General features: G+C 55.5%; 1 protein-coding gene across 1 annotated transcript in view; it reads right to left on the bottom strand.

Moving 5' to 3' along the window:
- Positions 1-1,167: 1,167 nt before the first annotated feature.
- Positions 1,168-9,980, bottom strand: part of ZC3H4 (zinc finger CCCH-type containing 4) — a 41,805-nt gene continuing 32,992 nt past the window's right edge. Inside the window, exons 13-16 of the mRNA XM_019625213.1 lie at positions 9,810-9,980; positions 9,332-9,675; positions 6,126-6,377; positions 1,168-4,904 (exon numbers count right to left, since the gene is read on the bottom strand). The exon at positions 9,810-9,980 is cut by the window's right edge and continues 69 nt beyond it. Of these exons, the coding sequence (XP_019480758.1) occupies positions 3,385-4,904; positions 6,126-6,377; positions 9,332-9,675; positions 9,810-9,980 (2,287 nt within the window). The 3' untranslated portion in view covers positions 1,168-3,384. The remainder of the gene's footprint in view (positions 4,905-6,125; positions 6,378-9,331; positions 9,676-9,809) is intronic.

Raw genomic sequence — 9,980 nt, 5'->3', positions numbered from 1 at the left:
CAACTTGGGCCAGTGAAGCAACGTCCTCCACAACTAGACTGAAGAACAAGACGACAGCAACTTGTCTGTTCCCCTTCCCCCAATTCCCCCAATAAAAATCTTTTAAAAAAAAAATTGCCTTTAAAAAAAAAATTAAAAAAAATAATAATAAAATAAAAGCAGAGAACCTTTCCCCGCTGTGGTCAGAGATGTGACAACGGAGGGAAAATCAGAGACGTGTGACAATACTGGCTTTGAAGATGGAGGAAGAAGGCCATGGGTGGCCTCTAGAAGCTGGAAAAGACAAGGAAACAATCTTTTTCTTCCAAAAAGGAATATATCAATAGCTCTGGCAAGTTTGATTTTAGTCCAGTGAGACCCATGTCACACTCCTGACCTCCAGAACTACAGCAAATTTGTTTTTAGCCACTGTTTGTAGAATTTATACAGCAGTGAGGGAAAAATAAGAGACCCGTTTAAACACAGAAGCCAAAGTCCAAAGGAGATATGGCTAAGTCCTGCTTACCCTTCACACCAGATAAAAGGACCCTGGTTGACAAGTGGGTGGTGTCCGAGTCCTAAAGACCACAGCTCTGGAGACTGGAAATCCAAGATGAAGACACGGCAGGTTGTCTTGTGAGGGCCCATTTTCTGATTTACCTCTCTCTTCTGGCTGTGTCATCGCATGGTGGAGTGGGGAGGACATGGGGGAGACAGCTCTGTGGGGTCTCTTTCCTAAGGGCACGAATTCCATCCATGAGGGCTCCATCCTCCTGATGTAATCACCTCTTAATACCGTCACACTGGGGAATAGGTGTCAGCATATTAATTTTGAGGACGCAAGTACTCAGGCTATCGTGGTTAGGGCTCCCACTCCTTCTCATCCCTAGAAGCTAGCCCAGTCGTCCTGTGTTCATCGCTGGCTTCTTCCGTGAGCAGTGCACGGGCAGTACCGCACCTACGTGGGTCACCACTGCTGAGACTGGACATAGCGGGAGCTCAGGCTCTACGGGATGCAGTCGCTTTGGCTCTTTGGCCATTCCCATAATGTCATCATGGATGTCACCCTAGGGTTGGTCAGTAAGAGAACAGATCCAGGTTTCACCCCCTACCCTGGGCCACTTCCCATCCTTATTATTCCTGGGGCATAGGATGATAGGAGCAGCACGGAGAGACACAAGACCTGCAGGCTTTTTAAAATAACTGCATCCTTTAATGGCAGTAATACAATTATTGGATTAAGAGACCACAGGAGAAAGGGCAGGTGACGACGTTTCTGGAAGACAGATACAGAGTACAAAAAAGGGGGTGGAATAGTCATGCGACGATCATTGTAAAAATACAGTACGTTATATACATATTTGCACCATCAACTTTCAACTCTGAAGGAGTATTTACACTTTTGTTACAATCCTGGTTAGAGAACAATTTTTCTTTAAAAGCTCAGCCTGATGGCAAATGAAAATTTTGGGTGAATTCATAGTCCATGAGGTTCTTAGGCTGAATATCCAAGAGGAGGGTTCCAGCTTCTATTTCATCCACAAATTTCGGTTTTAAAAAAGTATTTCATTTTGCTTTTACAAAAGAAATTCTCAGAGGAAAAAAAAAACACAAAAAAATCCAGCCATATTGTGTATTCTTACTTATTTTACAAACACCAAGGGCTGCAGCCCTCCTGCTCAAGGCCAACACGGGTGGCTGAAGAAAAATCTCACTAATGATTGTTAAAACAAAACAAAAAGGACACAGACAAACCAAACCAGCCTGATCACGGCACACTGACCCTGTGGGGCTGCCTCTCCCGCCCTTGCTTCTGGCCCCAAACTCAACTACTTTTTTCCCCAGAGGGGTTTGGTACAGCAGCCTCATTCACCTCCCACCCCAAGGAGCTGGGAGGGAGGGGGAACCCTTTGGCTGGGTCACAGGTTTCCTCTTTATCAGCGAGGGAGGCAGGGCGTTAGTGAGACGGAGGAGGTGGTGGGACAAGGAGAAAGGCAGGGGAGGCCAGCAAGGACTGACACAGGCCTTGCTGTTTCCCTCAGCCTGTCTCCCCAGGCCATGTCTACAGGCTGGACCTTAGCGGGGGTCCTGGGGAAGAGGGGAGAGCCCAGTGCAGATGTCTCTGCTCCCTGCCCGGCTCAGCCAAATGAAGGGAGTAGGACGCCGGCTTTGGGTTCCATAACCCAACCTGCAGCAAGGGTCCCAGTCCCTCTCCTGGAGAGGACCTAGCAGCCCCCACCCTGCCCTGGCTACTCTCCGGAAGTGCCCACAAATCCAACAATGTGACATGCCTCTGAACCTGCGCACCTGTCGGCTTAATAAAAAACCAAATACATCAAAACCACGAGCCCTAAAGATAGGGTGCAAGGAGGGGCGAGGAAAGGGGAGAACAGAAACACTTTGCCAAGAACCACCGAGGGCTCCTTCTGTCAGGAACCTAGTGGGGTGGCCAAGCCACGGATCCTTGAGCTGTCCCCGGAGGGGCCAGGGCCGGCACACTGGGCGCTCTGGCTTCTGAGGACCAGGACCGACCCTGGCATGAGGGAAGGAGGGCATGGTCATGACAGAACAGGAGCTAATACTGACGGAAAACACTTGGTCTGCAGAGGCTGCCTCCTGGAGGCAGTTTGGGGGACCTGCCCCACCCCGGCCCTGCCGCCTCCAGGTCCATCTCTCACCCTGGAGTCTCTGACACAGGCTCAAGGGTGAACTCTGGACGGAGGGTGGCAGGGAAGCCTGTGTGCGAATCCACATGAGACGGCAGCAGGAAAGGCTTCATTTCTCCCAGGCCAGGCCGCTCCCAAGGGCTCTTTTCCTTTCTTTCTTTAATACTTTTTCACTCCCATCGGCCCCCAAAGTGGGTCATCACAGCCTGTGCGCTGCAGAGATGGGGTTCTAGAAACGTGTGGACCTGCTTCTGCACAGGTCCTGCCTACCATCTTGGCTCTATCTCACCTCCTCATGCAACAATGTGAGCAGCGTTCAGTGCCTTCTCCATGCCTACTGTTCCCTTTGTCCTGGGGCGGGGAGTGGGGGGTAAGAGGAGGGGCTAAGCTGTGCCCAGAAAACCCACCAGACCCCCAGCCTTCAAGGAGTCCCTGAAAACTGGGCCGGCCAGACAGAGTGCCTGCGGGGGCTGAGGCCCAGGGGACTGTTCACGTGCACAAGTAGGTTTTCTCGGCGGGAGCCAGGGAGCCCCGCAGCACTGACCAGAACTGAAGATGGTTATATACAATTTATGTTTCAAAAAGAAAGTACTACTGAAAAAGAGAGAAAAAAAGAGAAAAAAAGTAAAGAAAAAAACACCCAGACCCCACCCCCGACCCCCAAGTTCCCACCTCTGGTTGCTGCGCTTAAATATGCCCTGGGAAGGGTGGGTGCAGGGAGTGCTTGACTCCCACAACACTACTGGCAAAAGGGGGAGGCAGTGGGGTCAAAGCCTTTAAAAACATCTTTCAGGGACCCCGCGTCCTGCTCGCCCTCGCGGGCCGGGCTATTGCCAGCGAATGGGCTTCCAGAGCCCGTCTTGGGCGCCTGTTTCACGGTCCCGAAGAGGGTGGGCACGGGCAGGTTGTGCACGCCGGGCTGGGGTGGGGTGCCCTCTGGTGGCGGAGCACCTGTGGCGGTGGCCGGGGCCGATGCGGCCTTGGGCCGGGGCCTGTTGTAACTGTTGTATCTGTCCGTGGCCGTGGCCGCGCCCCCATCCACACCGGACTTCCCTGATTCCGGTTGTTCCAGGGCAGATTTGCGGACGAACGGGGGTTCCTTGGCCTTGGCAGCCGAGCTCTTGCCGTTGCCCTCGGGGCCCTTTGGCTGGGCACCCGCGTCGGCAGCTGGCTCTGCGGCTTTGCCACCTGCGTTGGGAGTCCTGGGGTCATAGAGGCTGATGCCACTGAGCACGCTGCTCTGCCCGCTCCCGCTGCCCTGGCCCAGCCCGCCGGCTGCCAGCACACGCGGGTCATAGGGAGCAGTGGCTGGTGGGGAGGACTCCCCACTGGGGCTGGCGGCTGGAGAGGACACTTCGGCAGGGCCAGGCTTGGCAGTGCGGGAGGAGATAGCCGAGTCTGCTGGCTTCTGCAGCCGAGGGTCACTGGGGGTCTTCCGCACTCGAGGGTCACTGGGCTTGTCGCTGGGGCTGGGGGCAGCTGAGGGGCCAGTGGCACTGACAGTCTTGAGGATGCGAGAGAGGAGCTCAAAGTCAGGCAGGGTGGAGCCGGACGTGCCTGGGTCCGTGGAGGTGCCCGGACGCTGCCGGGAGTTGGAGGGCCCTGCGGTGGTGGCCCGATGCAGCCTGGGGTCCAGGGCAGGCAAGGACTGCAGGGCTGCAGGGACGGGGGGCACCAGGTCCTGCTTGGGGATGGGCAGGGGGATCAGGTCCTCGGGGTTCCAGAGCACAGTGCGGGCAAAGCTCGGCTTGCTGAGGGTCACATCCTTCTTGATGTGGCTGAACTGCTGCAGCTGCGATCGCGGGTCCCGCAGCGGGTGCCCAGGGAGGGGGTCCAGGGGAATGTTCACAGCCTTCTCCCGCAGGGCCCGCTCCCCTTCTTCCTCTTCTACAGGGGGTGGCCCAGACCCCTTGGAGCTGCTGGGGCCTGCGGGGTTGGAATGAAGGCCACCTTCGGGCTTGGGGGCAGGCAGGGAGCGAGCCAGCCGAGGGTCGGAGGGCCCTGTGTCACCTGGGCCTGACACACTGGAAGCCTCAGCGTGGCGGGTGAGTCTGGGGTCCCGGGTAAGGCGGGGGTCAGCCAGTCGGCCTCCTGTGGGGTGTCCCTTCTGGAGGCGGGGGTCCCCCATCCCACTGCTGCTCAGCTCCCCAACAGAGGCCTGGGGTCGGCTGGACGTCTGCTGCCTCAGGGTCTTAAGGATGGAGGTGACACTGCTCCCACCCTCATCCTCATCACTTGAGTACCAGTTTCCGGTGTCACCTGAGAAAGAGCAGAGAGAAGCAGAAAGGGGGTGAGTGGCCACCACATCCATCAGCCCTCTTGGACCCCACGGCAGCCCACTGGGTGAATGCCCTCCTGCTTCTTACCTCTCAGAACCTCAGTTTCTCCTCTCTTAAGAAACCCCCTCCTCCACAGGCTGCCATAACCAACCAGTGAGTTCAGGCTGGCCAAGTACCAAGCCTGGCAGGTCTCTGGCTAACATTTCTAGACCTTTCCCGCTGTGCCAGCTCTGTTCTAAGTGCTTTGTCTTATTAATTCTCACAACCAGCCAGGAGGTAGTTTTGTTACCCATTTGATGAGAAAAGAGAGGCATGGACGGTGCTCTGAGATGGGGGCAGAGCGAGGATTGAACTCAGACTCCAAGTCCAAGGCACTGCCACCGCTCCCTCACCCCCGGGGCAGGCTCAGGCCCCAATGTGGCAGCCTGTGAGCAGCTATTACGGACTTAGCTCTCACTGTGCTTGGGGCTCACAGACACTTGCTCCCGGGCCCCTCGCAATACTACCACATCCCAGGGAAAGGCAGTCACCGGCTGATAAAAGGCGGGGCCAAGTGGGTGGACTCAGAAAATGGCCCAAGTCCAGCCTCCTAGGCAGATAAAACAGGAGCCACCAGAGTAGGGAGCTGCCCCCTCTTCCCACTGTCCCCATGTGCTCCTGGGTTCCCGTCAGGGCCACCCGTGGCCTCTGGCTTCAGATTCTAAACACAATTTGTCCACCCCATTTCACCCTGGGATGGATGCCACCGTCACTGCATGGCCCCGTGTGACTGGCAGCTGCCTGTGACTGTGATCATTGTTGGTTTAGTCAATGACTAGCTCTCGTCTGCTGGCTTCCTGAGGACGTGCTCTGGGGAAAGCGGTCTGTGAGCATCTTCCTACAGCCTCCTCTGTAAGGGCGCAGCAGGCAAATCCTGTGGGCTGCTCTCTCCTCCAGGGACCAGCCCTCCTCCCTCCATGATGGGATCGCGGTCTCTCCAGACTCCCAAGACACACAAGGGCAGCCCTGACTTCCAATTTTTATCAGGGACATGCAGCAGCCCCAGCCTGACTTCACAGCCCTCAGCAGGGATCCTTCCTGGCCACAGGCTCCTTTCCAGGTGCAAAACCCGACCTAGTTGTTCCCCACCTGTCCCCGGCACAGCAGTGCAGGGGGCCTGCGCCCATCAGGGAAGACCCCTGCCCCTGGGGAGGACACATGCCTTCCTCATTCTCCCGGTCCTGCTTGCTGCTCTCAGCCAGCCTCCTCGCTCTTTCCTCCTCCTCCTGCTGCTTCTGCTGGATCCTCAGGTACAGGGCCCTCTGGGCTGAGGGCAGGAAGTCGGGGACACCGGCGCCCGGCTTCGGCCGGCCTGGGGGCCCTCCCTCAGAGAAGCTGTCGGGCTCCAGAGGGTGCTCGGGGAAGAGGTGCTCCCCAGGCTCCCCTGGCATTTCTTCGTAGTGCCCGTAGTCCTCTGTGGCAGGGAAGAACCGAGGGTTCATGTCGGGAAGGGCCTCAAAGCGCCAACTCCAACCCACCCATGCCCTCAACTGGAGAACCACCCCTGATGGCGATGGTGATGGGTAAGAATGTGCAGCCTGTTTCTTCCTACCCTCCCAGGAGGGTCCCCTGGAAAGCCCAACAGTGGGGAATGAAGCAGCCGACCTAGGATGCAGCAGGATGAAAATGGGGTTCACAGCGAGGCTTAGCGACGTGAGCAAATGCTCATGATGTGAAAACAGGATGGAACGTCATACGGATGTTTATAAAATGCAAAGAAAAGGCTTTGGAAAGACAGACAGAAAACAGTCTCTTTGGGAATGAGATTAGGGAGAGGCCCAGGGATCTTTCCCTTTTAATCCACACACTCTGACCGGTTTTAATTATTTGCCATGAGCACTAGATTCATGGTTTATTTATAACAATCAATAAAGAAAAAACCTGTATTTCATAGTGAGCTCACAACATGAGCTCAACCACTGGGAATGAGACTAGTAAAGAAGATAAAAAATACACCAAAACGTTGCTATGGCCACGTGTCAACCCAGAGGCTCATGGTGATTCCTCCTCCTCCTTCCTTTGTGGGTTCCTGAGCTCCACAAATGTTTATGAGCATGCTGCTGCATTTAAAAGGGGGAGGGGCAGCATGGCTGGATGGGGATGACACACCTGGAGAAAGAGAGAGACAGGGTGTGTGTGTGTGTGTGTGCACGCGCGCGCACATGCACGCGTGCGTGCGCGCATGACTCTCTGAGAGAGAATGTCCAGTGAACACTGCCCCACAGAACATTCTATAATGATGACATGTGCCACATCTGCACTGTGCCATGAGGCTGCCACTCTCCATGGGGCTCTGGAGCATTTGTAACGTGGCCAGCAGTCCCAGGACAGTGAATCTGTAATTTAATTTGAATTAGATGTATCGGATTAACATGATTAAGTTGGCAACTATTTCATACACAAAACATAGCAAAAGGTGAAAGGTCACCTTCTTCTAGCTCCTGAACTTCCTAACGTGAACTTGATGGGGGAGCCTGATCTGTGCTACACCTTAGCTGGGAGTTGAGGACACTCAGTGAACAACAAACAGTCTCAGTCCCCTTGCAAGGAACTTTCCGTCAAGAGTGACTCTCAATGCTTGTGCACTTGTAAGTCCTCACTTAACGTCATGGATAGGTTCTGTGATTTTAAGCGAAATACAACAAAACCAATTTACCAGAGGCTAACTGGTAAGTAAGAGTTAAGCTCCTATGGCAGCTCATCGATGTTACAAAGAAATGACGTTGAATGAAACATGTGAGGCCTGCTGTATAGGAAACCACTGAACGATATACTCTGAAAGGGTAGATTTCCTGATGTGGGGATTTAAGCTTGACAAGACTTGCTTTCCTTCTGTACCCAGACCTTTCCCCAAGCTCATTTTACATACACTTTTAAAGGGGGAGGTAACTGTGGGAACCATAGCACCCCCTCAGGCAGCCTGCTTTGCTCACTGAGAACATGTCACTTATCTTTCTGAAGCCCTTGTTCCTCACCCAAAACGCCTGCTCACAGCTGTGAACATCATCTAGACACCAAAAACACACGCACCTCCAGCCTACTCGTCTCCTAACACCTCTCAAAACTTCTGCATGGCTCTCAAATGGGCATCTCACACTTAACGTGACTAAAGCAGAAGTGCTGCACCACCCCAACTCGGCTCTCCCCAGCAGGGCGTTCTGGTCAGGCGGCATCAGCACCCACAGAGTGACTCTGTCACACAGCCAGAGGCCCACCCGCTCCTGCCCACCTCATGAGGCACATGAGTCATGTCGCCCCCATGACACCACCTCCACACCCAGAAGCCGAGTCCTGCTACTCTCTGCCACCCGGCTGCCACCCAGCTCGCCTTTGCTCAGGACGGCTCCACGCAGCCCCGAAGCTTCCCTGAGTCACCACTCCTGCCCCTATCCATCGCCCTCTCATCTTCTGCTTATACCCTGTCATTCTTCCACCAAAGCCACCGCGTCATGGCGACAGAGTCCCTGTACTGGGACTTCTCTCCCTTGTCCTCCCTTCCAAGGCCGTCTGCTTTTCTCAAACAAGCTGGCTGACTGGGGCCTCCGCACCTGCTGTGCCTCCTCCTACCTAGGCAGCCTCCTCCCCTTCGAGATCCAACTCATAGTCACTTCTCTGCGACCGGCCCCACTACAGCCAGACCTTCCCAGCCCACCTCGGCCCCCACTCTCCCACAGCACCCCATGTCACTTCCAGCAGTGAGCAATGCCGAAATGTGCCTTTGCACTTATTTACACACGTCCTGCCTGCCTCCTCCACTATAACAAGATGCAGCCAAGGCAAGGACCACCGCTGCTTCACCGGCTTTGACCTCCAGCTGGAGCACGCACCCTCCCTTCTGAAGGGCGCATACTACCTCCCACGGCTGCAGCGTCATCATCTAACCACCCCAACTGTCAGGCATTCAAGTTGCCAATATCCGTTCTTGTTTTAATAAGAAGGGAAGGAAACGAGGAAGGAAGATGGTCAGACGTGGGGACAGAACGAGCAGAGTCACAAGGCTGACACTCGCAATCCCAAGCCCAGAACCATCTGAAAGGAGGCTGCGCTAGTGAGGGCCTTTCAGCCTCTTATCCCAACACCACTCCACACCTGCCCCTCGAAGTTCCCATGCTCCCGACTGCAGGCACAGCAGGCAAAATGTCTAAGAAACTAAAATTAAAGTGATAATCATAATACTCCTTTTGGCCTCAACAGGGCTGTGGCTGCTATGTCAGGGAAAATGTTCAACCACTCACAGGACACAGATGGAGCTGGATTCATGCTTTCAAAGACTCAGATCAAGGAAGAGAAATCGTATCTTCACAACTATGATCCGATCCGCTGTGCGGCTCCAGCGGCCCCACCTGGCCCCACCCGAGCCCTGCATACCTGCGTCCCCCATGAGTCCCGGCTCCATCTCCATGCCTTCCTGCTGCTGGTAAAAGTTTTCATAGAAGTTCTGGGCTGGCGGGATGGGGGGCATCATTCCAGAATGTGGGGAGTCTCCAGGACCGTAGGGCATCATTGGGGGGCCACCAGGTCCCATGGGTGGGCCAGGGTTCATGCCAGGGCCCATCGGCATGTCGGGGTGCATGTCCGGATGCATGTCGGGGTGCATATCTGGGTGCATGTCGGGATGCATGTCGGGGTGCATCGGACCCCCCATTGGCCCCGGGGGTCCCATGTTGGGCCCAGGACCCATTGGCCCTGGGGGTCCTCCGGGTCCAGGGAACCTAGAGGAGGAGGAGGAAATGGTGCCGGTGAGAGGGGCTGCAGAGGAAGGATGGCAGCCACACTACAGAGGATATGTGGGGTCATCTAGACCACACCCTCCGGCTCAGGACAGTGCCAGGCTCCCCGAACTCACCTCACACCCAGCTTCTCAGCCAGCTGTCCTGTGGGCCGTACCACAATCTCAAACAAGGAGGGGATCTTCTTGTTGTACATGTCCTGCTGCTGCTGCAGCTGCTGTGGCGACAGCGGCTCGTGCACTGCCATGGGCATCTGAGGGGGCCCGGGAGGGGGAGGGGGAGGAGCG

Source organism: Hipposideros armiger, unplaced genomic scaffold, assembly GCF_001890085.2.
Source record: "Hipposideros armiger isolate ML-2016 unplaced genomic scaffold, ASM189008v1 scaffold_619, whole genome shotgun sequence".
NCBI lineage: Eukaryota > Metazoa > Chordata > Mammalia > Chiroptera > Hipposideridae > Hipposideros > Hipposideros armiger.
This window is presented reverse-complemented; position numbering and strand designations above follow the sequence as displayed.